Below are 27,263 nucleotides of genomic sequence, written 5' to 3' on the forward strand. Positions count from 1 at the left end.
TCTAGGACATAATTTAAGTCCCAGTTAGAACTATTCTCTTTCTGGGTAGTTTCGATTAAGACCACTTAGAAAATATTTAAATGGTTGCAAACCTGCCAATGGTGGACTCAAGGAAAGGCAAACTGAAAGAAGATGCATCTTTAATGAGGTATGGGTCATTCCTGAATTAAAGTAGCTCACTAAAATACTACAGAATCAGATACACTGATGCTGTGCTGAGGTCCTACTTATTTTTGTGGCCCTGCAGAGAAAACCTCTTCCCTTTGGATAAGAAGGATTTCTGAGTAGCAAGCTTCCTAGCCTCATTAAGCATGTTAAAGCAAACCCTCAGCAAACTGTTACCTGACGGCAAAAGAGTCAGTTCATTCTGGCTTTGAGCTGCAAAACTGTCAGACTGGGGTGTAGGTGGGCACCTTGTTATGGGATAACAGGTTCAGCTGACAGGGTAGCACCATACCACTCAACCTGCAGACACTGAAACAGGTACAAAGGCTCTTGAAAAGTATGTACATCCAGCCAAAAATCTGGACATCTTATTAGTATAAAATTTAAAACCAAACAGCATAAAACTCTTCCTGCTTCCAGCAGACATATGGGATATTAGTCAAAAACATTTTAAAAAAGTGACAGAAAAGATGAAAAAATGTGTATTATAAAAGAAGCAGTATAAAATCTGTAGACTTTAATGAAAAAAAGTCTACCACACAAGGTCGCTTACCTTTGCCTCTGAAAAAGGGAGATATAAGGAGCGTGTCCTCTCTCGTTAAATTATTGGTCCCATTAGCATGTTGGTCATGCACTGTGGTTTCTATGTACTAGGCATCTTCAAAAATCATGTGTGACATGTGAGATTTCAGAAAATTGCATGTAGGGGGTAAATCAAGCCTCAAAATAGGGATACCTCCAAAAATAGTTACATCATATGATGGGTATAGCAGGCCTGAAAATAACAACATTCCTCCAAAATAGGCACATCTGACAAGTCTTGACACCACGTAAAGTTCCTTCCTGGACATGTTTGAAAGGAAGGAAAACCAGTTTTGTCTGGGACAGATATGTGCCGTCAAAAGCATCTTTGGCCCCTCCCCTTACATTATGGAACACCCTGGGGAGTATGGGGATTGCAGTCAATGCACAGAGGAAGAGCTTCATCTACCTGAAGGAGAAAACATCCACCACATAAGCCTCTTTGTTTGGTGCTGTTGAGAATAACTTCTTTAAATGTTCACCCCTTGGACAGGCAAACAGGTCTATATCTGGGACCCCTCACGTGTGTACTAACTGGAGATAAAATTTCCTTGTGCAAAATCCATGAGTGGATCCACCACTGACCCACTTAACTAGCCTCCCACAGAGTTCAACAGTGGCAGGATGCAGAATGTCTTTAGGATCAGCAGTGACTGCAAAACCATCTCCCAGGTAGTCATGGCCACCCTGCACAAAGTGCAGGGATGGGGTTTCTCCTGCTTGTTAACATCGACAACACTACAGTAATGTTGACTATTTTCAGCTGTAGCACCGTTTTTTTTCTCCACGTTGGTTTGAAGTAGTTCCTATTACCTGATCAAACTTTTAGGTTAGTGAATACCTAAATGTCGAACTGGTAATAGTGAAAGCAAAAAACCACAAACGGACCATTCAATGCAGGGAAAGAATTCCCCTGGCCATTATGCGGATTTTTGCCCTTTTCCCCACTGTAGAGCGATCTCAGAGTTGGTATATTTAGTTGAGGGGGGGTGTAGGGGGGCACAGCCCCCCCCCTCACTTTTTTTTTTTGCGGCCGAAGGAATTCATTCTTTACATTAAATCGGCCGTTCACGGTTTTAATTTTTTGATATTACCAGGTCGATGTTTAGGTATTTGCTAACCTAAATGCTCAATCATCTAATATAGACCTGGGTTGAGGTCCTTGATTGCTTATTCTAGGGTCATAACCTCTTTCAAATTTATATGCTTCATCCTTTGGACTGCATCTCAAAGGCATGGAAATTTGAGGCTAAATCCAAAGCACTTTTGATCATAATCTCTTATGAAAAGATTTATTACAAAAAGGCAACATCTATCTCATCGTTTCCTAATTTTAAAGCTGCAGGATGATATGACTATTTTTCTTCTTTCTTTCAGCAGGGATTATCAGAAATAGGTTTAGCTGCTGCAGATTCTACTGCTTTTTAAAATAAGATGAAATACATCAAATGGTCAGTTGTGATAAAGGCATCTTCCCTAATCATATCCCACTCCAGGAAGTCCCAAGCATGAATGCAGAAAAATGACCAGGGGAGTGGCAAAAAGCATTGGTAGCCTCAAACTTCACAGCTGGACTAGTTCTGTAACAAGTCCCATTGGGGCACCCATGGGACAAGACAGAGGAACGATCTGAACAATCCTTGTAATCTGGAGTGCTAAAACATTGAATGACATCTTTACTTTCTCCATAGTGATTCTCTTCGCACAATGATACAGTGAGGTGATACAGAGAAGATGGAGATGGACTGAATCTTATTCCCAAGTAGCTTCAAAGAGAGGGAGTGTTCTCTCTGACTTAACGTGTCTGGTTGTCCTGATGACCAGTGTCTGACACTGTACAGTTCCCTGTGTTCAGCCTCAGAATTTTAACTTTTTAAAATTTTAGGAGTCTCCCCGTTTTTTTTTTTTTTTTAATCTAGTTTTTCTTAACAAATGTTGTCTTTTTAATATTTACCAGAAGGCAAAAATGTTCTAAAATGCTTGTAAATTTCTATCTATTCTAGCTATCATAACCTGCAAACCTTCACTACAACCTGCAATTATAATATGGCTGTTTGGTGCAGATAAAAAAGTATGTGCTGTCAGACTAGACCCTGCAGCCGTTTCGGGTTTGATTCCTATAAGTCTATGGTGTGACTCTATACAAGTTGCTTGACAAGACATTTTTCCTAGGTCACCCCTGAAAAGGGGTATTTGTTGTCCAATTGGCTTACCCAGTTAACAAAATAATGAATACATTCTTATTTGCAATTTTATTAAAAGTAGCACAGTGTTAATATATGTCATGATTGTAAACAAAGAAATGCTTAAGATGAAAGTCCTTATGAGAAACTTGATACCCACAAATGCACCTACTACTATATTTTTTTTTTCTGGGAACATCATTGCACACAGTTCCAAAGCACTGAAAGTTCACTTAGGTTATCGGCAACAACAATAATAATAATAATGGAAAGTTTTTCTAACATGGCCATAGAATAAACTCTGCAGAATGACAAACTTATGAAGCAAAGTGAAGTGAATGTTCACTTTCAGTGGCAAAAAAAAAATAGGACAGGGCACACAAAGCATGCTGTTCTATAGCTGTACTTTCTCACAATGACCAGGGTATGAGATTAAAGGAATATCTGGCTGGAAAACTGCAACTGATATTCTGCTAGTATCAAATAATTTTAATTTAATCTGGTTTGTTAACCAGATAAGGGTACTGGTCTTTCCTTTTCAGTCATGTCCCAGTCTGAAAGTTAAATGCATTGATATAAGAAGACATACATGAAGATAGCAGGCAGATCCTACAGAGACAGTGACTACAGAGCAACGCTAAACCCTGACTGATCTCCAAGATGAACATTTGGAGATTCCAACAAGGTACCTCCTGTTTTAGGACAGTTGATAAAGTTACAAGTAATGACAGAGTGGCTGGCACTGGAAGGAGTGATGAGAAATATTGTGCAGGCCAACATCTGCATCTAGTGAGTATGTTCTAAAACAGTGTGCGTTGAAGTTAAAGTTTATTTGGCAGTTCCTCAAATAACTTATAAACCCTACCTCATAAGGATTAAGAGCCACAAATTGACCATGGACCACTGGGAAGATGCTCCTGATATCTCATAAGGGCTGAGCACAAAGCTGCAGTTAGAACAGCAAAGAATGAAAAACAGTAGGAGGCAACCATAACAACACTAATGACTATTGCTGATTATCATAATATTAATGACACGTCAGCAGCACTCATTCTGGTAGAAATGAAAGCCAACGTTGTCCATGGCAATGTAGCAGAAGTACTTTTCTGAAAGGGAGTGACTTGTGTGTGAGACTATAATTGTCATGGAGGTGAATTATCCTTTCTATGTTCTAAACCAGGGGTCATGGACCCTCATCCAAACAAAAAGATGTCTACTGGTTATCCCCTTCCAAATGGCTGACCAGCTACAATCTGATGAATTTCACAAGTCTGAAATACTGTATTCAAGTTCAAGAAAACATATAGATATTTGTGCTCGAAAGCAAATACATACACAAGTGGGTGAGCATGTCCTCTGTACATTTAAGTAACTGTTAATTCTTGCCAACATGTTTTATAAACTGGATTTACTAAAATAATGCACATAAAATCAGAGGCAAAAAGTGTGAACCTCTGAAGTAATGTCCCAGTGAAATCTTGAAAATACTAAGGAAATGCCATCTATACTATTTATGAATGAAGTTGCCCTTATATGTGCAACACTATCAGAACTACTCTCCCAAGTCCAGCTGCCTGAAAATACAGTACAGCAGTCCTTCCTTGTGAAATGCTAACAAGAACCTTTTTTTCTGGATAAGAAACAGGAATTTGTATCACTTCTATTGAAGCGTCTAATAAGAAATAAGTTGTGGCTAAGAAAGGGCACGCCAGATGCTAGAAAACCGTACAGTTCTTCCAGGACTTGTTGCCAAATGTTAAAGAATGAAAAGGGTCAGGTACCATCATATGCATCAAAGTAAACTATTCTAAATGCAACAATCAAACCACGACCCTTGAAGTTTTCATCTGCCACATATGACACAACTGTTCATATTGCATATAATGGTTCCAAGAAACTGATGTTAGCAAATGGATTTGTCAGACTAATACACAAACACAGCATATAAGAATTAATTATTTTTACACGCTCAAATAAATATGACTGCTTAAAATATGCAAAATCTCATGACATTAAGAATCAACATGGAATAGAAGCACTACTCAGTGTTAAAATGATTCACAGTAAATCAACTGTATACCTCTGTATACCTCTTAAGAGATAAAGTGCACTTCTTGGTCTCTAGAGAAACTGCTGTATGCAGTAAAAGCATTCTTGATATTCTACACGGGCTGAACCAGGTGTTAGCACCACATATTTGTTTCATGTTTTTACTCTATCGGCTTCAAAGATTCTTCTAAACTGATTACTGGTACCAGCCAACACTAGGTGTCAGAGATGTATGTTGAGTTTTGCAGCTACAGTTTTGCAACCAATGGAAGAAAACATATCATTGAGAAAGAAAGTAATGTTAGTCACCACAGAGTCAACAACCCTGGAGACCAATGGCATGCCCCGGAGACGCAACTCACTCTTCACGCACTCTCTAACGTGATGAGGCCGCAGTGGAAGAAATGGCACTAAGAAATTAAATAAATTCTTTTCTATTACTTTAGAATGCCAAAGTCCACCTAAAAGGAGAAAAAAACAGAAATATTAGAAGAATGAGTCTATGCTCCACACAAGCCATGTGTCAGCCTAAAAAAATATTTGATCCCCTGAATATCCTGATACTAACTCGTAAGTTTATTTACACTTACTTAACAGGAGAGTACCAGTGCTGCACACAAGTAACTACAGTCAGCAGAAGTATGGTAACAAAACTAAACTGGAAATTGTATACTAACCACATTTGCAAAGACAATGCAGACACATGCAAGTTCAAACTGTAATACATGTCAATGCAAATACAAAGGTATTAGCAAATATTTAATTTTATTTAGAGATGACCAATGAAATGGAAGCACTTGTATGTATGGGTGACAGGCAAGCACTGAACTAATTGAATAACATGCTCAAGTCACGCAATATACATGCACAGACTGGGAATCAAATATCACCAGAACACAAATAATTCACCGCTCATTGCCTTGTTTTAACCCATCAATCTATGATTTCATCTGTCTAGCACTGTGTCAGTGCATTCCTGGACAAACATATTTCCATGCCTTTAGAGGTTTTATCAAAGATGCAGTTTGAAAAAGACTGCTAACTGCAACTCCTGCTATGTCTGGTGAAGCCTGTTTCAGAATACAGCAGTTGCCAAAGAAAATGTTTTTCTGCCAAATCAAACTAAAACCTGTAGTTTTAGCAATTCTGGGAATAATGCTCAGGGATCATATGACCTACCTAAGAAAGTTATTACAGACTTTTTTTTTAAGAGGTATTGGGCATATTTCAGCATGCAGTAGTTTACATTTTTCAAATGTCATTCCCCAACCTACCTTTAATGGCAACCATCCCTCTTTAGTAGACAGTGTGGACCTCTCTGAAAGCACCAGCATATTTACCCAAAATACTTGCATAACTATGAATTTCAACTGAAGAAGAAAAACAGCATCATCAGCAGCTTCCACTCTCAAAGTGACAAGCTTAGTATATTCACACAAATGAGGACTTACCATACCATAACATCTTACCATAATGTTCCATCTGTGTTGTCAGTCTTCACCAGTCCTTGACAGTGGGTTCAGTTCCGAACCTTGGAATCAAGACGGCCATTTACTTCAGCTCGCGCTCTCCAAACTCTCGAGCCAGGCTCTACCCATAATGTTCCTCACAGAGATTACCTCAGATAGAGTTTGCCAAGGAGTGGCAGTCAATCGTGAAAGGTCATGGATACATATTAGTTAGATTAACTGAGGCCAAATATTAGTCCTTAAAGGGAAGCTAGCCAAGGGCTAAATTCAGTCTACTAAAGAGTCTCAGGATGGGGGATGGAGGGTGGGGATGTCAAGGATTGATGAAGATCGACAATACAGATGGAACGTTATGGTAAGACACAGCTTCTTTATCTGATGTTGTCAATCTTCATGCAATCCTTTACAGTGGGACAGAGTGCCCAGCTACTTTAGCCTCGGGAGGTCTCATGGAAGAATACTCCTAAGCACCACAGAGCCAAAGGATGCTCATCCCCTTCAGACCTGATCCAATTTGTAATGAGTGATAAAGGTGTGATAAGAAGACCAAGTGGCTGCTGCACAAATGTTGTCTAAAGAAGCTCTGGCATGAAAGACTGCAGACGTAGCTACTGCTCTTGTACAATGGGCTTGAACTATTTTTGGGAGCTGGAGTCTTTTAAAATGATAAATGAATGTGATGCAGTCTCAAAGGCATTTGGCCAAGGTAACCTTAGAAACTGGATTACTTAGAGATGGAGAGAAGATAACGCCACAAAAAGTTGGTTTGACTTTCTAAATACTTCAAGTCTTGTGAAGATAAAAATATAGTTGTCTGTGCACGTCAAGTAAATGGAGAGCATATTCTGCCTTGTTTGAAAAATTTGGGAAAAAGACTGGTAACTGTAGAGTCTGACTAATGGTCTCGGATACAACCTTGGGCAGAAAGGAAGGATTAGTTCGAAGCGCAACCCTATCCTTATTGGCCGAGACATTGGTTGGTGTATGACAGACCATTGGGATACTAGTAGCCATTGCAATATCCACATGTGATACCTTGCCAAGGGAACTAGAGTGATTGCTGCGGACATGAAGCTTAATGTTTGAAGAACTAATTTTGCTGGGACCTTGTTACTGTGTAGTAACTGACTGACTTGGGATCTTATACGTTGCAGCCTTTCTGGAGGGAGAGGTGCAATTTCAAAGACAGTGTTTAAGTGAGCTCCAATGAAATGCAGTTGTTGAGTGGGTTGAAATGTGGACTTTTCGAAATTTATATTTATTCCTAGAGATGTATGGTGTAATCTCTTGCCCGTTCTGACGCCTGGTGGCAGCGGTGAGGAGCCAGTCAATGAGATACAGAAATAATCGAAACCCTTGCAGTCTTAGATGAGCTGCTACCAGTGCACTTGGTAAACACCCTGGGGGCTGTGGTGAGTCCAAAGGGCAGTCCTCTGAATTGGAAATGACTGGCTCCCAGCCGAAGCGCAAAACCTCCTGGAGCACTTTTCCATTTTTATGTGGCAATAAGCATCTTGGAGGTCAACAGAGCACATCCACTCGTCTTTTTTCAAGAATGGAAGTACTGACTGAACAGTGACCATCTGGAATTTGGTTTGTTGAACCGCCTTGTTGAATTGGCTGAGATCCAAGATGGGTCTCCAGTCCCCTGTTTTCTTGAGCACTAAAAAGAATCATGAGTCAAATCCAGATCCTTTCTGGTCTGGTGGGACTTTTTGACTGACTCTTTTGCTTAGCAGTTTTTGAATTCCTAGAACTGCTGCTTCCCTGAGACTGGGTGGTACGTCTGGGAGATTTTTCTGGAGTTTTGGAGGTTGTGATAAAGGAATTTTGTAACCTAAGGATACAATTCCCTGCACTCATCTGTCCTTTAACATTTGCCAGGCAGACTGGTGTAGAGAAAGCCATTCCCCGACTGCCTCCAGAGGTGGGCAATTGGGCACCCATTCAGGGGTGCTGGTAGGAAGCTCCAGTGAAGGACTCTCTGGATCCCTGATTTGCAGTCTATTTCTGCCTCTAGGGCAGCGTCTTCCATTGCTTCCCCCTCTGCCCCGGGAGAAGTCTTTGGCTAGTGAATCCTGGAAAGACCCTTTGGATTTTTTAAACCATAGTGCCCCACTCCTCTGGTTTCTAGAGTAAGATCTCTGAGGATTGGAGAAATGTATACCAATGGCAGAAAGGGTGTTACCATCTTTTTCACATTTGGCTAGGGTATCTTTTACCTTGGAACCAAAAAGGGAAGATCTGTCAAAAGCAGTGTTGATGAAGGACGCTTTAAATGGCTCCACAAAGTCGCACAAGCATCATGGACAAGTTAGAAATTGCTTCCAGGGTTACAAGCTGAGAAGTAACTTTATCTCGTATCCCTTCAGCCACTGCTCCTTTGAGGGTATCCGAGAGCTCCTTGATCAGATCCTTCTGTAGTCTTGTAAAGTGCGCCATATAATTCAAGGACCTTAGAGAGAAGGTCAATGAAGCATAAATGCGCTTCCCAAATCTATCCAAATTTCTAGACTCCTTGTTAGGAGGATGGATAGCAGGAATTTCCTTGGCAAGTTCCTTTCTGGTGGCTGCTGCTACCACCATGGCGTCAATGGAAATTCTTTTGGTCCAATGCAGTTCCTCCTTAGGGGTTGATAATACTCAATCGGGTCTCTTAGGGATTGGCTCTATGGTGTCAGGCATCTTCCACTCCCACTGAGCGATCAGTTTAACAAAATCATTAGCAGGCGAAGAGATCCAAGAAGTAGTTGGGCAAGGAAGGTTGGGATGAAGACCAGCCACTCCTCTGTTTCAGGAGTTCTATGATGTCCCTGAAGGAAACATCACCGGGGGTGACCTGGGGGAACCTTTCCCTTAATCAAAATCAGTATCTTCAGTGAAAGACTCTTCCACAGAGTTGAAGTGCTCCCTCTTGCACTTTCTTTTCGTAGGGACTTCCATGGGGGGATGATCCGGGGAAGCATCCGAAGAGGAGACTATTAAGGTAGGTGGTACCTGAAACTTTTGTGCCCTCTGTCCTGGTGATGAGACTGATGGTAGCTCAGGTCAAGGAGATGCCGAAATCTGTCCCAACAGGGATGGCAAGGACTGCGAGTCTCCAATAGACAATGCCTCCTCCATAATATGGAAGGGTGGCTCCCCGTAGAGGGAAGAGGTCCCAGAACCGAGATAGACACCCCACACCGAGGAGGCAGCCCACAGAACAGAAGACAGGGTCAATGCTACAAAGGCAGAGGCACCGAGAGACATGGACGGTTCCCAAGGAATCGAAAAGGTACCATGCATCTCGGACCCAACTACTGAGTCTCGCCCCCAGGAGGTCTCCATTGCCGAAAGCTCGGAGGTACACAAGGCGGTTCTCAGAACCGGAGATGAAGATGCTACCAGAACAGAGACACTTGGAGCCAGGAGAGTCTGGATCAAGGGCTCCAATGGCTCAGCAAGACTTGGAGGAGGCTATGGGGGTGTCACAGAATGAATGGTTCTGAGAGCAGTGTGGCTCAGAACAGAGGACAATCCCCTCACCATCAGCAGCTCATCCACCAGTCTTATATCTGCCTCAGAGACTCTTGGTAGATCGAACAGATGCAGTGGAAGGAGATTTAGGGGGTCTCAATTCCACAAAAGAAGTGTCTTTAAGAGGGTCTACAGATGAGGAATAAGACGTTCTTGGGAGCGAAGAGAGCCCTTATTGCTTTGGTACTGATGCATCAGTAGGTGCCGAAGAGGAAGCTGTCAGCTCCGAAGCCAATTTTGTAGTAGTTCCAATCAGATTCTCTCGTGCCAATGAACTCTTCGATACTGAGGAAGATTAGCTATTTTCCTTGACGGTTCTGAGGACCTTGGAACTGAGGAAGGCCTTTTCTTTGAAGCAGGTGATGAAGAAGAAGAGGAAGTGCTAGCTTCATCAAATCCAGACTTAAGGAGTCCTTTCAAAATTAGTTTATTATATTTTTCAGTTAAAGTTTGGGTTGAAAACCCATGACATCACACAGTTTTCTTTCAAGTGTACCTGTCTGGGGTAAGTATCACTTATTTCACCAATAGCAAATCGCCTAAAGTTCATTTCATCTAAAACTCATTTCACTGACCGGTACTACAACAAGACAAGTCAAAGGTATATGTCCTTTTCCCCACTGTAGTGCTATCCTGGTGTTAGTATATATAATTAAGGGAGAGTGTGGTGGGCACAGCTCCCCACACTGGGGGGATGTGGGGGGGGGGCGAAGCCCCCCACTTACTTTGGTTTTATGGTGTCTGGTTTTGTTTTACATTATTTGGTAAAAGCCAACTAGGTGGGGGGCTGTGCCCCCCAAACCCCCCTTAATATATATATACTAACACCAGGATCACACTACAGTGGGGAAAAGGACATATACCACTGACTTACTTTAGAGTACTACTTGTCAGTGAAAAGAGTTTTAGGTGATTTGGTCTTGGTGAAATGAGTTTAGATGAAATGAGTTTTAGGTGAAGTGATACGCACCCGCATGAGTTGGGCATTTTGCCCTTACATTTTTTACACCTCTTAAACCCAGAGGTGCCTTTAGAGCTTTTAGAAGGAGAAAGTTTTTCCTGTTGTTCAGCCATAATAGCCGGAAGAGATTGTCAGCAATCACACTACAGAACAGAGAGAGAGAAATACAATTAGAAACAAAGGAAGTTTTTTAACAGGTAGAAAATACCAAAGATTGTATGTAAGAATACCTTAAAAATGGTAACCAAAGAGAACGGAAGGAGTACCAATGATGGTACTAAACAGTATGGTTTGCGAAATGGCAAACCAGATCTAAGGTAATCTCTTTGAGAAGCATTATGGGTAGAGCTTAGCTTGCGAGGTGAAGTAAATGGCTGTGTTGGTGCAGAGGTTCAGAACCAAATCCACTGTCAAGGATTGCGTGAAGATTGACATCATATCAAAAGTTTTAGCATGGACATTAAATTCCAGGAAAGGATCTAGCCATTAGTCCCTTATAGCACTGAATGTGTTTCAGCTAAAAACAAAAAAAAACACAAAAAAACAAACAAAAAAAAAAACAAAAAAAAACACCACTATCAGAAGTCTCCAGTGTCTGTAAAGCAAAGAAGTGACAGACTTGTACAACAGATCAAAAGGTATCAAATTTCAGAAAAGGATCTAGCCTTAAGTCCACACAATGAAACAAAGCTACACTGTTTCTAGCATCTAACTTCATAATTTCCCATTTGCTGATTAAAATGTGGTACTTCAGTACTTCTTGTAATAACTGTAATGGAAGACAATGGATGGGATATACTGCTGACATATTTCTAGCATGGCATACTGTATGCATATTATTCAAAAATATTAGCACAAACATAGCTATAAATAACTTTAAAAATGCTACTTTCAAGAGGAAACTTTCCTTGTTTGAAAATATTTCTCATCTCAAATGTATTTCAATCTCTTACAGACTGCAACCCACTCACTTTAACCACCACTGCTCATGACCACTGGGTATATCATACACAACAGCTAGACACTGTTTAAAGAAATGTACAAAATATGCTTCTGAAATAAGAAAATGGTTATCCTGATAGAAAACCATATTGCATAAACAAGTTCTCCTTCTATCAAAAACTATAATCTAGCATCCGGAGCAGAAAACAAAAGTTACGAATTTACCATAATGACAGATTTTCATAATCGTTCATCCTCCTCTACTGCTAGGATTGCAGCTTCGTCTTCCAGCCACTTCAACATCAGTAATTAGCTTTGTTAGGCTCTGGCTCCTCCCCGATCTTTTAACTTCCAGATTAGCAAAGGCTGTTCTTTGCAGGCATGCATACATGCACTCACACACACATGCACAAATCATGATATACATAACCAAATTCATGCTCTGCATTCCAGGCAGTGGGATGGTCAATTAAGAATTGTAGAGTAGGATTTACCATGATAACCATGCATATCTATCCCCATTGTTAAATACAAAAAACGTTCATGTCTGATAAGGTCTTGTTCATCCTCCTGTACTACGACACAAGTCCCCAGCAACCAAGCTCGAGCAGTCTCCAGATAGGCTACCTTGAGTTACACTGACTCAATAAGCTGCATAAGACTTTGAGATTACATCCAATCTGGAACGCTTCACAAAGCTGCCCAGCAAAATCCCAGTAGCTACTGTCCAAATTTCATTTATAGATGCATTCCTAAAGAAGTGATGCGAAGTGGCAACTGCTCAGGTCAAGTATGCTGCAGGCACACTTGTTAAAGATTTGCCTGGTTTCTTATAAAATTAATACAGTCTAAAACCAATGGAATAACATTAGCATATAAACTTTTTACCCCAATTTATTAGCTGCAAAAGAAACAGGTGCAAGTCTTTCCTTGTGTTCTTATTAAGATGCAGGCAGAACTGCAGCTATCTACGAACACCTCAACTATGCAGAAGATTTCTGTTAACATACCGGTTTTGTTCCTGAACTACTCTAACAGATAAATACCAGACAACAGCCACCTTAGGAATGAATAAAGGGATTAATGTGCAACCTATCTTTATGAAACGCTAAGTACAAAGGATCAACACACAAGGCCTGAAGTTTAGAAATACATCTTGCTAAATTAATGGTCATATGAAATTTGTTTTTTGCAAGACAGGAACTACAGTTCTGCCAATGAAGCATGTTTAAAACTTCTACAGTCAATTACTGCAGTAAGAAATTCAAGTCTTGTGGCACAACAGGCTTCTTGAAAGAAGTTCTTAAAAAATGCTCCCTTCAGAAATGCTATGCAAATCTTAAAGGAAGGCTAAGGGAAGGGGTCTGGCTGCCCAAGAGGAATTTATTTTTCACTAGTACCCCTCAGCCATCAAGCTTCCTTCGCACTGCTTCACTGACTCATTCATTTGTCAGATTTGAGCAGAGTTCAATATATGCGCTCTGCTTAAATTTGACCTGGAAGGGACAAGCATCTGAGAGTGCTGCCATCACTCTCAGGCATTTCTTCTACGGTATTTTTCCTACAGAAGTCTACTTGCATCTCTATTCCCAAATTTTATAGCAAACACAGAAATTTCATTTACTGTCAAACATATACCCTATACCTTTACTGCATCATCTAAACTGTTATTTTTCTCTTTACTTAAAGCCATTCTATCACCTCTAAACACTCATTTGTGCAAATTACTTCCTTTAACCAAATTTTGTTTTTTTGCAATTACAATGCCCTTCAGGTGTTATACACCTCACCTCCATCATTTTGCAACTTATTTCAAATATTAACACATTCAAAACTAATGCAAAGAGTACAACTAAACGGATATGCCTGTCTTACACCACTCTTCATATGTACCTCTTGCTTAATCAGCCATTCATAAGTATTTTTACTTTATTATTATTATTATACTTTGACATCCATAATTTCCTAACTTTCTCCCTTGTTTTATATTCTTTCATTATTACTCATAATATTTCATTCCAATTGTGTCAAATGCCATACTAAGATCTCCTATCATGATTTTCACTTATTTTCTATTTCATAACACTATCCACAGTTTAACTATTAATTAATAACTATTGGCAAATCTTTCTCTTTATACTATATATACTACTTCCAAAATATTCTCCATCTTAGTTTTAAGATCTTATAATTATTTTTCAATACCATCAGTCACCGTTTTTAACTTTTATCTTCCTTCTTCCATATGAATGTAAGTATTCCACAACATAATTCTTTATACATAAAACCCTCATTTAGTCATTCATTCAAAATCTTTAAAAATATATATTTTTTGCCAATCCCTTAAAGTTTTATACATTTCATACCTATTCCACCTGGTCCTGCAGCCATATCTATATTTACTTGTGCTAATACTTTATCTACCTCATTTAAAGAAATCTCTTTTCCCAACTGTTGATTCTTTTTCTGTTAACTTTTTTACATGCCATGTTCTTTTCACTACCTTCATTTTTCTTTAAACGTTTTTGTGCATATTGTACTACAATACTCACAATCTTTTTCTGAGTTTTCTATTTCTCCTTTTACATTTCCTATTTCTCTCATTATACTACCATCTTCTTTTACTAACCTGCTTAAGTAACTCAGTACTACTACTACTACTCCTCTTTTTCCTTGTACAGTATATTTGCTTATATAACAATTGTATTTTTCTTGATTTCTTTCATACAATTCTTTTTCTTTGTCAAAGTAGTGTCATTATATTCTAAATCTTCCAATGCATATCTTCTTTTATATTTTTCTTTTTCCACCTTTCTCACATCATACTGCCACTGTAAATAACATTTTTATATTTTTCTATACATATCTACCATTCAGACCAATTTTTATAAAAATGATCTCATAGTAATATTATCTTTCCAAAACTGTATTACTTAAATCTCTTTCCTTCTTCATTCTTTGCTTTTCTCATTTGTTCTTTTTATTCCTTTGCCTATCTTGTTTTTTTTTTTTTTTTTTTTTTTTTTTTACATATTCCTTGTTTTCCTTTATTTCTAGCCATACTGCTCTCTTCTCCTATAACTAAAGCTTCTGATACTATAAAATAATCTATTTCAGTTCTACACATGCCCCTTTTGCAATTCAATGAATTTTTGTCCCAAAGCTTTAATTTAACACATCTTAAAACTTAAATTTATCTTGTATCATTTCCTTTTACGCTTGCCTCTTAAATCACAAGTCTCCTGTTATAATATTCATATTTATTATTACATAGTCTAAAATCTGATGAAATAGCTTCCCCGTTCTTTACAATTCTATATACTTATTTCCATCTTAAATGTACAATGCTTCACCTTCCCATTTTTCCTAAAGTTACATTTAATAACTTTAATGTATTTCTTCAGAATCGGGCTATTCCAGAACATCTCTCATTTCCCATATTCCAGATGATCTTTCCTCCCCCATAGTTTCCCTGTTTGCAATCTTTCTTCTTTTTTTGAAAATCTTGCATTTTCTAATTACATCTACATCACATGTATTAAACCACTACAAAGTTCCTAGTCTTCTTACTATACGCTTAATACTATTCCGATTGACAAAAAAACACTTTAAAACTTTCATTTTCCTAAGGTTGCCAGTTTCATAAGTTCATAGCTAATTACTGGGCTAGCTTTCTTAACAGGCCATTCTAAGCTTAACCAATGTCCTTCCGAAAGGTGAGAATCAAACACTGTACCTTGTGTCTTGAGAGTCAAACATCTTAACCATTATCTCAACTCTTTATCCTTTAAAATTTATTTTTCTGTCCTTTACCCTTTTACCAACAGAATTTTTTTTCCCTTTACTATCTCCCAATTTATGCCTTCAGCACTTATTTTAGAACCTTCTCGTATGTTCTCATTTTTTTCTCGTCTAGTTTTTAATCTATTTCTACTAAAATTCCTTCTCTATTTTCTTCTCTTTCTTCTTCATTACTCTTAACTTACATTTTTTTTTGCAATTCATCCATAAATGTCCAATTTTGTTACATTTATAACATTTCAATTCACATTTTTTTGCATCGTGTCATATTTCTCCAAACATATAACATTTTCTTTTGTCACAGTTACTTATTAAATGCCCTTTTTGCCAAAAACAAACAAAAAAGAAACATGTTTTGGGTTGTCCCTGGTATTTTTACACCACTATTCCCCTCCACATTTATCATGCTTACTATATGCATATTTTTTTCCCTGTTTTTAACACAATAATACAATTCCAGCCATAGGTCCAAAAACCCCTTTTGTCATAAACTTTTGCAATGTCCAGTTCAAAACTGTACATGAATTTTCTTTTTTGTTTCCTTAGTAAATGCTTTTACAACAAAGATTCAATGGGTTACAGTCTTTTCCACATTCTCCGATAAAAATTTCCATTTAAAAACAGTCTCAAATATATTGTCACAAAATGTCTCTTTGTTAAGAATAAATGATCAATTTCACCTAGAAATCTACAAACCCAACAGCACTTTTGGACAAAAGCTGTACAGCTATTTACCAGCCCTATCTTGGAACAAATGTCCCATGCCTCAAGAAAAAATAAACCAGACTTTTGACTTCAAGAAACCTGTAAAAGATTACCTTAATACTACCTGGACCTGTCATTGTAAATATCCTAACTTGAACTTTCTACCTCCTTTTGTAATCTAACTCCTACTCTCTTCCTACTATGCTTTTAAACTCTCTCAGTATTCTCTTCCAATATACTTTCTGCTGAACCTCCTTATTAACTTTCTCTTCCCTTCACTATTTATCTAACTGTCCTATTTTTCCTATTTCCCCTAGCTTACCTCCCCCATTAGAACGTATATAAATGCTTAATCTCCAATTCTATAATCTGCTCCCTCTCCTAAATAACTCTCCACTAACAGGATTTCTTCCTTGCACACTAACTTCTACTGCTCAAAATGTGTTTTTTGAACTTCTGGTCATTTCAAAATCACTTAATAGATGTGTGCAACTTTTATTTTATCTGTATAATCTGGATATATTATCAACGTCTTCTACTTTTGTATCTTTCTAGCCATTTTGATCTGGGCTATAATTGTGTTACTTCTGTTATACCTGCTTACAGTATTTATGCATTTTACTACTGTACCTATTAGTTACTGTAATGAAATAACTTGTTATACTGAAGAGCTTTTCTCCCTGGGCCTCCACTGAAAAAAGGGCTTTTGCTCAGTCAGATTACCCCAGTTAACAAATGTCAAATAAATAAATAAATGTTCTTACCTCATGGGCTTTTACACCCAAAGGAGATATTATATTTTCCCACAATTCATACCTATACATTTCTTTGTCTTCTTTACTTTGAATCCTTACCACATAGTTCTGTTTTTCATTTTCTTCTGCCTTCCTTTCTGCCACACCAGTTTTGCCTTCTTATACTTTACTTACTTGCGTATTTTTTCTTTGCCATCTCATCACTATTCTTCAGGATTGTTTCTGCATCCTCCTTTTGCATTTTCTCCATAATGTCCCCCCAGGAAACAAATCCTTCATTTTCTGGCTCATTCTGCACCACCATTTCTTTTAGTAAATCATCCCACAACCCTCTCAACTGGAAGGTTGTAATTATACATCCATCATTTACAGACTCATCTCCATCAAACAGAAAAATTTCCTCAGAATCATGCACACATTCTCAGGTCTCGATATTTGCTTTCTTCTGCATTTCTTTCACCACTATCATCTCCTTATCTTTCCATCTGCCTCTCTGTTTCTCAGGGCCGCCTCCGCACCGGGAACAGAAACAGGAAGTGCTCCTCCAAAATGGGGCACAATGATGAGATGGGGAAGTTCCCAGATGCCTTGGCCAAACTGCATCCTAGAAGTATAAATACCACCTCACATCTCCCCTGAAAAGAGACTAATATCCTAGTTGGACTAACCCAATTAACAAAGGATAAATAAAAATGAATAATAATTCTCAGTTTGTTAGCATTTACAGTGTTAACAAGTGTAATTTTTCTTGTTCATCGATACTGTGCTGTTTTGTACAAGCATTATTATACAGTTGCAGTTTAACAGATTATTCCTTTTACTTCCTTTTAATATTTCATCATTGTTATTAGTGCACAAATTTATTGCTGATCCACTTCTTGAAAGCAGCAACCATTTATTGAATGATCCTGGTTCAAAGGGCTGATGGACAGCAAAAAGTGAAGGTAGGTGAAGTTAATAATATAATGCTAAACTGAATGTGAGGGGGTTGAATGTTGTTGTTCGTCTTTCGGCTTTTACCGGTTAGGGGTCGCCACAGCCGAACTCCGTTCCGCTAATGATGGGCAGTAGATTTTCACGTGCTGGCTTGCCGAGCCTAACGCACAACCTTCAACGAAGGAACGCCCATTCACGCATGTCGCCACACAGAAGACGCTCTGAAAATCGAAGGGCAACGTCTAACTGTGAGGTGACAACGCTACCCAGCACCACCATTGAATACATGTTATAAAAGAAAGACTTATAGATCAGATTAGTAATTCAAGGGCTAAGACTGCTTTGCTACAATAAATTAAATTAAAAAAGGATAACTTACAGGGGGTTTTAAAACTATGGAAAGACTAGGGAACAGCTAGTACCTGTTAAAAAAGTAAGAGAGGGCTGCTAACACTGATGCATGATCAAATAAGTGTTGTCTTATTAGAAGAACAAAAAGGATACTAGATGGAGATGGTGGATTTTAACGTTAAATATTCAGGATAGTTGTGTTACTGGGCAATTTTAGGTCCTGACTGAAGACTCAGACTAATGTATTAGCTCACAGCATTACCTCATATAATCTATCTGAAAGGAGAATAATGTGGTCTCAGATCCTACACGTGATAGAACTTCAGCGAGGAAGAGTAGACTGCCTATAGCACTTGTTGCCTAACAGTTTATGTGACACAGACACATCCTGCTAATTTAGGGGGAAGTTTAACATTTGAACATGGATGATTTCACACACTTGAGACTTGGAGGAAAATTTGCTAGTAGGCTGGATTTCTGACTTGTTGATAAAGTCTTGGTATAGTGGTTTGCACTAAGCAAGACAGGTACATTGTCGGATCACAGCATAGTTATCTAAAGTCAGAGTGGGCTGGGGAAGGCAAATCTGTGCTTCGCTGGACGGATAGTACAATTGTGCCCCACTTAGCATAATGGTAGATGCTTGAATAGATCAGTATTGCAATGCTCATTCTTGGGGTCTTCCTGCCATGCAGAAGCCCACCACCAGTCCAGCTTCCAGAGTCTTTGCATCACTCCTGGCCAATGGGTGTCCAGCAACTGACAACTGGACAAGAGGGTTTAAGAATGGCATCCATCAGCACCATCTTCAGGTCTTTGGAAGCAGTCAACAAGCAGTCTGATGACGGATGACAGCGTGACCTCCAACAGCTGTCTGAATTTGAGAGAAAAGGAAGTAAAATCATAGCAGGCAGAGACTATCTGTAGAAATCTCCTCTATATCTTGTACCTAGCAAGGGGTAAACAAACAGCAGATAGAGGGGTTGGAAGGTGGGAGTATGTAATGTGACACTGATCTACTTGAACATCTGCAATTATGGTAAGCAGGGCACAACTGTGCTATGTACTTTGCAGTCAATGCTGCAGTACTGTTTCTTGGGAGGACTCCCAGAGCTATCAAGTGGGTGGCAAGTCATCTGAATGACCCTCGGGAATGAGGTTTTGCAGGATAGCAATAGTGAAACCTGCTCTGGCCCTGGAGACACTGCCTAGGTTATAGTGTTTTGTAAAGGTGTGCTCCAAGTTCCATGTGGCTGCCTCCAGGATGGCCTGGGAAGGGGTTCCTTTAAAGGCAGCAGTGGTAGTTGCTCCATGCCTGGTGCGGTGGGGCATTAATATGCCCAGGTAGATCTTCTCCATACTGTGAGTAACAGAAGTTAATGTAGTCTGCTACACATTTTGAAATGGTTTGTTTAGAGACCGGTCTGCCTTGTTTCCCCTCTGCAAAACCCACCAGTAATTGCTCTGGAATGCTCAAGAAGGATGGGACTTCTCTGAAATGGATGTAACACCCCTTTTCTTTGATGCGGAGGACCCACTGGTCCCTGCTAATGGTTTACCATTGTGCTAGTCTTAGTCTTCTAACCAGAGGTTTGTAGGTGGGGTAGAAGAGGCTGGGGATGAACACAGTCACAGTTGGTCCCTGTGCTAGGTGGGCTATTTGAAGCTCCATGCTCTGTGTTGCTTGTTCTGGCTGCCATCTCCTGAATTGTTTGGGTCTCTTGCCATGGGGAGGCCTCCCCTTCTCTTGGCTAGGGGGGAAAAGGCCAAAGTTTTGAAGAGTATTTCCTACTGTACCTTGGTGTCAGAGACGGATAACATCTCTTTACAGTTTTTGCTTTCCTTTTTTATTCAGCTTCTCAAAATCTTGTTCAACTGGATTTCCGAAAAGGAGTTCCTTGTCTAGTGCAGCATGCAGTAGTTCAGCCTTGTCCTGATCTGACAGAGGTTGGGTCCTGACCCATGCATGTTTGAGGATGACAGAACCTGTGGCAGTTGCTCTGCAAGATGCATCTAAAGCATCATAGCGACACTTTAGGGAGTGTCTAGAGACTCATAAGGCTTCTCTAGTGGTCTCCTGAATTTCCCTTGAAGAGGTTCTATCTGCAACAGCGTAAACCTTGGCTAGAATTTTGTCCTGCAGAGATACAAGGTACTTTAGGGTACTGAATTGGCAATCCAAAGTGATCATTGTCAGGGTGGCAGAGGTACAAGCTTTTTTTCCCCAAATCTGTGCAACAGCGTACTTTCCTCATCGTTGGGTCATGGATATCTTATTGGCCCTTTAGGTACCCCTTCTGTAGATTCAGTGTAGACTAGTGAAAGGGTCAGCCTATTGATTTTGGTAAAGCTGTTTGTGAGATTCAAGCGCTCTGCAAAACCTGTTTTCCTAGGAGCAGGAGGTAAAGAATCAGGATGTAAAGCAACACCAAAGACATTATCCAGTACTACATGAACAAAAGGAATAGTCAGTGGTCTGGAAGAAGGCCAACCTAGCAGTTCCCTATAATGAGTATGTGCCTGTGAAAATGGTTTGATTTCCCAGTTGAAAAGCCTCCTTCATCCTATGCAGGGTATCCCCAAAGAAAAGGTCAGGGGGGCAGAAGGTGTTAAGAGTCTGAATCTGGAAAAGGTTGTGGGGATAGGTGCCCCAAGTAGGACAACTCCTCAGCTTCTGAGCTAGAAGAATCTGCATCTTCCTGAAAGGCCACCTCCCTGCTTCTTTTGGATGGGGAGGTTTCAGTAGCAGAAGCATGGGAGGGCTCTCTGGATTTCATCAAAGCCATGAAATCTTGTGCTACTTTTATGAGGTCTTGGACTTCAGTCTGAGAAAAAGTGGTTGGCGGCACTGACAAATATAAAGAAGTGGTTCACTTAGGTTTGGGTGTCCATTTGAAAAGGACTGATCTGAGGTTGCTGTTGTCTGACTGACTTCAGTTAAGGTTTTGGTAGTTGAGGAGGTGTTTTTTGACACCCATAACACGGATTTTGGAAGCTGAGGCCTGTTGAATGACCTCAGGCCCAATCAACATGTGTGCCATGGTAAGAGATGTAGGTAAACTAGAGACCATGGTGTCCTTCCAAGGGATTTGCGCCAGAGGTTTTGGGCCTAACAGTTGTTGGACCAATAGGCTGCAAAGGTGCCTCACCTGGGTCAGTTGACTTGTGGATTACAGCCAAAGATTTCTCAGAAACATCACAGTCCTTCCTTTATTTTTATTTTGCTGTTTTACAGGATTTTTTTTGAGCCTTTTGAAGTAAATTAATATGTATGTTTATGTTCAGTAGATTTACAGTTAAATTATATAAGCAGTTTAAGAGAGCATGCCAGTTCTCCTGAACTTGTTTCAGGAGGCAATACAGCGATTAAAACTTCCACTTACTGCTAGGAACACTAGCACTTCTCTTACATTTATTCTTAAACTGGAGAAGAACAGGATAGATCCATGTGCACTGACCCATCTACTCTCAGTAGAGAGCAAGACCTATGATCCTAAGATACTGGTGACTAGATTAGATGATGTTATAGCCTGTATGGTAGAAGAGGAACAAGCCGGGATTCATTAAAGGGAGACTAGAAGAACCGGACTCATTTAGACTGCAGTTTAATTTGTACATATCTATTTCATCAAATGACCCCAGGACTGCACTTTATTGGATTTTCAGAATGCCTCCAATTCTGTGGAATGGGATTCTTTTTTTTTTCTAGAACTGTATGGAGAAATACTTTTTTTCACAACACTTTACGAAGATGGACCAGGTACTTTACAGCAGACCTACTGCATTATGGCTACGGAATTCATTTAAAACCATTTACGTTATCAAGAGGCACCAGACAGGGATGTCTCCTATCCCTGCTGTTTGCACTAGCTAGTAACATACTCAATGAAGTCCTTAAAAGTAGATCATGACAGATATGCACTGACAACATGGTTTAATACCTGTACTATCTCCTTCCGTTTTGCAGATGATTGGGTTTTATTGTTGGATAATCCTAAGGAGGTTTTACCAGACATTATAAAGAGATCTTGGGTCTTTATTTGATTAAAAATAAGACAGTGGCATTTCCACTGAATAAAAAGGCTGTGTGAGAATGGCAACAGAGCATGAACTGTTAGTTTAATTAAGGTCCTTAAAAAAGTATCACTTGAGACAAACTATTTTAACATTTTCCCATTTAAATACAATATACATCCCATATAGTTTCTTTGCTAGCGTTATCCCTCCAGCATTACAAAAAGTTGCTCTATTCCTGCCTTCCCTTCAACCTCACTTATCCTGAACATTACCAAGCATGCAATGTTCCCAAAATTTCCATTTACTTCTGTTATTTGCTCCTTCCCTTTGCTAAAGATCCCTCTTACAGTTCCTTCATCTCTTTTATAATATAATACATAATATAATATACAGCCACATGCTCTAGGGATCTAAACCTCACCACAACAATAAACAGACGTGCTGGAGGGATAGTTTCCTGTGCCAGAGACTTCCCATGCTTTGGAACATGATTCCAATCTACATTAGGCAGAGCTCCTCGCTAACACTCTTCAAGAGAAACCTCGATGAGTGGATGGGAAACAAAGTTTACCCCGGGATCACTTCAGTGGCTCTGCTGGACAGAGGCACAGGGAAAGTACAGTTTTGTACCTACCATAAATGTAGATGTTCGAGTGCTAATACAGCTGCAGTCATAACAGATGGGTTCTCCTGCCGTCAGGCGGGTCCTCGGTCGGCCGAATTCCAAAGTCTAGGTCTGGCGTCGGTTGTCGTCGCTTCTTCCCTGACGTCAGTGCGACAGGGGTATAAAGGAACCAGCCGATGCCATTTTCTTCAGTTTTTCTTGTCCCAGATGTCAGGTGCCCCCAGAAGGAAGGCAATACATAAATTTGTGTGATAATGCAGTGCAATATAATCAAAATACAGTAGTTGCATGCAAATATATCATAAATAAATACCCCAATCAGATTGGATGGGGATGTGTTAGCCTATAGGCCTGTCCCAAGAGGGGAAGGAGGGAGGGAAACCTGGACTGCAGCTGTATTAGCACTCTAACATCTACATTTATGGTAGGTACAAAACTGTACTATGTTCATCATGCATACAGCTGCAGTCATAACAGATGGGTAGAATCCCAAAGCTAAGAAAGGGGTGGAAGGCACTAGGTGGAACTAGGAGGAGCCAAAATGCCCTGCAAGACTGCAGTGGCAAAGCCTGCTTTAGATTTGGAGTATAATGGTAGGTTGTAGTGCTTGGAGAAGGTATGCACAGAACTCCAAGTGGCTGCTTCCAAAATATCCTTGGTAGGAACTCCTCTGAGGAAGGCTGCAGAGGTGGCTGTGGCCCTGGTGGAATGAGTTCTAATGCCTGTAGGTACAGTTTTGCCATGAAAGGAATAGCAAAAGTGTATGCAGTGGGCTATCCATTTTGAGATTGTCTGTTTGGAAACTGGCTTTCCTTGAGCTCCTACCGCATAGGCCACAAAGAGCTGTTCTGATTTTCTGAAAGGCTTTGTTCTGTCCAAATAATAACGCAGTTGTCTGTGGATGTCCAAAGAATGTAGTAATCTCTCCCCTTTGTTTTGAGGATTAGGATAAAAAGTAGGTAAATGTATGGCCTGATTTAAAGCTACCCTGGATACCACTTTAGGCATAAAGGACTGGTTGGTTCATAAGGAAACTCTGTCCTGATGGAAAATGATAATAGGCTGGACAGTATTGCGAGCCTGTAGTTCTGAAACTCTACGAGATGAGGTGATAGCCAGAAGGAAAGCTGTTTTCCAGGACAAATATTGCAAATCTGATGAGGCAGCTGGCTCAAAGGGAAGCAAGGTCAGTTTTTCCAGAATGAAATTAAGATCCCAAGCAGGTATTGGTGGTTTCCTTGCAGGTCTTAAATTCTTAGCCCCTCTGAGGAACTGTCTTAAGAGAGGGTGAGAGAATAAAGGTGGATCAGTGTTGTATTCTGCAGAAATGGCTGATGCATGGATTTTGATTGAGGATAAAGAAAGTCCACTGCTTAGCAGTTCAGCCAAATATTGTAGTATTTGAGGTAAATTCAGTTTTCCAGGATCCTGGCCCTTTTTCTCATTCCAGACACAAAAATGTTTCCATTTTGCGGAGTAAGCCTTTCTAGTTGATGGCCTTCTGGCCTCCAAAATGACATCCTGCACCTCCCTGGAGAATAGGGCCTGTTGTGATGCTAAGGAATCTTCCATGCGGCTAGATTGAGTGTTTTTAGCTGGCTGTGAAGAGTTTTGAAGCTGTGCTGAGTCAGAAGAAGAGGCATTAGAGGCAGAGTCCATGGTGGCGAATGCGTCAGGCTCCTCAGGAGTGGGTACCAGTGTTGCCTTGGCCAGTCCGGAGCAATGAGAATCATCTTTGGTCTGTCTGCTCCGGTTTTCAATAGAACTTTGGGCAGCAGAGGAAGAGGTGGGAAGGCATAAACTGTCATTGATGTCCACTGAAAAAGAGAGCGTCCACTTTCCAGGCCTTTGGATGGAAGATCCTGGAGCAGAATTTTGTCAATTGATGATTTTTGTGGGAGGCAAAGAGATCTATGTCTGGCCTTCCCCATTCTTGGATTATTTCTGTAAAAACTTCTGGATGCAATTTCCATTCGTGTGGATCTGTCATATTCCTGCTTAGGTTGTCTGCCAGCGTGTTTTCCTTGCCTGGCAAGTACTGTGCTTGTAGTTCCATTTGTAAGTCCATGGCCATGTTCCAAAGTGACATGGCGAGCCTACATAGGGGGTAAGAATGTGTTCCTCCCTGTTTATGTACCACATAACTGTGGTGTTGTCCGTTCTAATCAATAGTTGACCTGGTTGTAGAAGGTCCTTGAAAGCTATAATAGCATTTATTACTGCTAGCATTTCTATTTGATTGATGTGAAGGTGCTTTTCTTTTTGGGACCATTTGCCCTGAATGCAGCGATCTGTCATGTGCGCCCCCCAGGCGTAGTCCGAGGTGTCTGTTGCGATGAGTTGATTTGCTTGAGGCTTGCTGAATGGAAGACCTATGTTTGTTTGACATGCTTGAGCCCACCACAGAAATTCCTTTTGCAGGCATGGAATTAGTGGTATTATTGTTTCCAAACTGTGGCTGTGTTGAGACCATATGTTTTTCAGGCACCACTGTAGTTTCCTCATATGCAGCTTTGCACATGGGATTAGTAAGATGCAAGATGCCATGAATCCCAGAGCCTGCAGGATTTTCCTTGCAGTCAGCCTGGTGCAATTTGCTAGTGTTCTGAAGTATTGAATTAGTTGCCCCTGCTTCTCTGGCGTGAGGTAGGCCATCTGGGTGTTTGTGTCCAAATTGGCACCCAGGAAAATTATCTTCCGAGAGGGTATTAGCCTTGATTTCTTTTTGTTGACTGTGTATCCCAGAGAGTTCAACAACATTATTACATAAGCCAGATGTTTCAGAAGAATGTGCTTGCTGTCTGCTTGGATCAGGCAGTCGTCCAAATAGGGGTATATTTGTATCCCTTGAAGTCTGCAGTAGGCAATTACTGATGCCAGGCATTTCGTGAATACTCTGGGCAGTAGATAAGCCAAAGGGCAATGCAGAGAATTGATAATGGGTTGAACCTGCAAGAAACCTGAGGTACCTTCTGCAATTTTGTCTGATTGGGACATGCAGGTATGCCTCCTTGAGGTCCAATGTTACCAGCCAAGACTCCTTGCCCAGCATGGGAAGAAGTTGCTGTAGAGTGAGCATCTTGAATTTTGGTATGAGTAGAAATGTGTTTAGGATGGATAGGTCCAAAATATGTCTCCAATCTTTTCCCTTCCTTGGCACCAGAAATAGCCTGGAATAAAAACCTTGACCTTGTTCGTGCGTAGGTACCTCTTGAATAGCTTTCATGTTTATGAGATCTGTAATTTGCTTTTGTGCCTCTGCCCTTTGATTGTGTAGCAGGTTTGGCATGCCTCTCATTTTTGGAAGGGTGTGAAAATGTAATTTGTAGCCTCTGTTTATAATGTCCAGGATCCATTTGTCCTTTGTGACAATATGCCAATTCTTTGAAAATAATGCCAGCTTTCCTCCTAAGGGGGCTGCCATTTGAGACTTGGTTGGCATGCAAAGGGGAAAGTCATTAGGTTTGCTTTCTGAAAGATTGCGAGTTATCCTCACCACCTCTTTGTGTAGGAGCTTGCCATTGTCTGCCTCTAAACAATCCTTGGGATTGCCCTCTGCCCCTCGGGCGCCTGTATCTGCCTCTTTGGGGTCTGTCTGTGGCAGGAAAGGACCTGTTTTTGGAAGGCCAATTTCTACTAAAACGTGGGGGTTGTATCTGTAGAAATTCTTTCACAGTTTGCATTGATTTAGCCTTTTCCTCCATTTTCCTTAACACCTCCTCAGCATTAGCACCAAATAGTACATACTTTTGAAGAGGAGCGTCTAGTAATTTAGCTTTGACATGATCAGGCAAGGCTTGTTCCTTGAGCCGGGCATGCCTACGTATGACTGATCCTGTAACAGCAGCTCTACATGAGGCCTCTAGAGCATCAAAACCACATTGTAAGGTATGCTTATCCACTTGTTCTGCACTATGCATCAAATCCTGCAACTCCTTCAAGTCTGGTTGTTCAGGTTGTGACATTTTACTTTTCAATTGTGATAACAAAAACTGTTGGTATTTTATCATATGAAACTGACAGTTTAAGGCCCTCATGCATAAGGTAGCCGAGGTATATACCTTTTTTCCCCACCTTTCTAAGGATCTGGAGTCTCTCTCAGAAGGTAATGGATTTTTAGCAATGGAGGCCTTAACTCCCTTGGGGCTCTGTGAGATGGTTTCTGGGTCAGCAGCATGGCTTTTGTATAGAAACTGATGCGAG

General features: G+C 40.3%; 1 protein-coding gene across 1 annotated transcript in view; it reads right to left on the reverse strand.

Annotated features, from left to right (window-relative positions):
* Positions 1-2,987: 2,987 nt before the first annotated feature.
* Positions 2,988-27,263, reverse strand: part of TOR2A (torsin family 2 member A) — a gene marked incomplete in the record, with an annotated part of 267,652 nt that continues 243,376 nt past the window's right edge. The window contains 1 exon segment of the mRNA XM_044058317.1: positions 2,988-5,440. Within this exon segment, the coding sequence (XP_043914252.1) occupies positions 5,202-5,440 (239 nt within the window).

The sequence above is a fragment of the Protopterus annectens genome, chromosome 16.part0, assembly GCF_019279795.1.
Source record: "Protopterus annectens isolate FY-2018-M chromosome 16.part0, PAN1.0, whole genome shotgun sequence".
Taxonomy (NCBI): Eukaryota; Metazoa; Chordata; order Ceratodontiformes; family Protopteridae; genus Protopterus; species Protopterus annectens.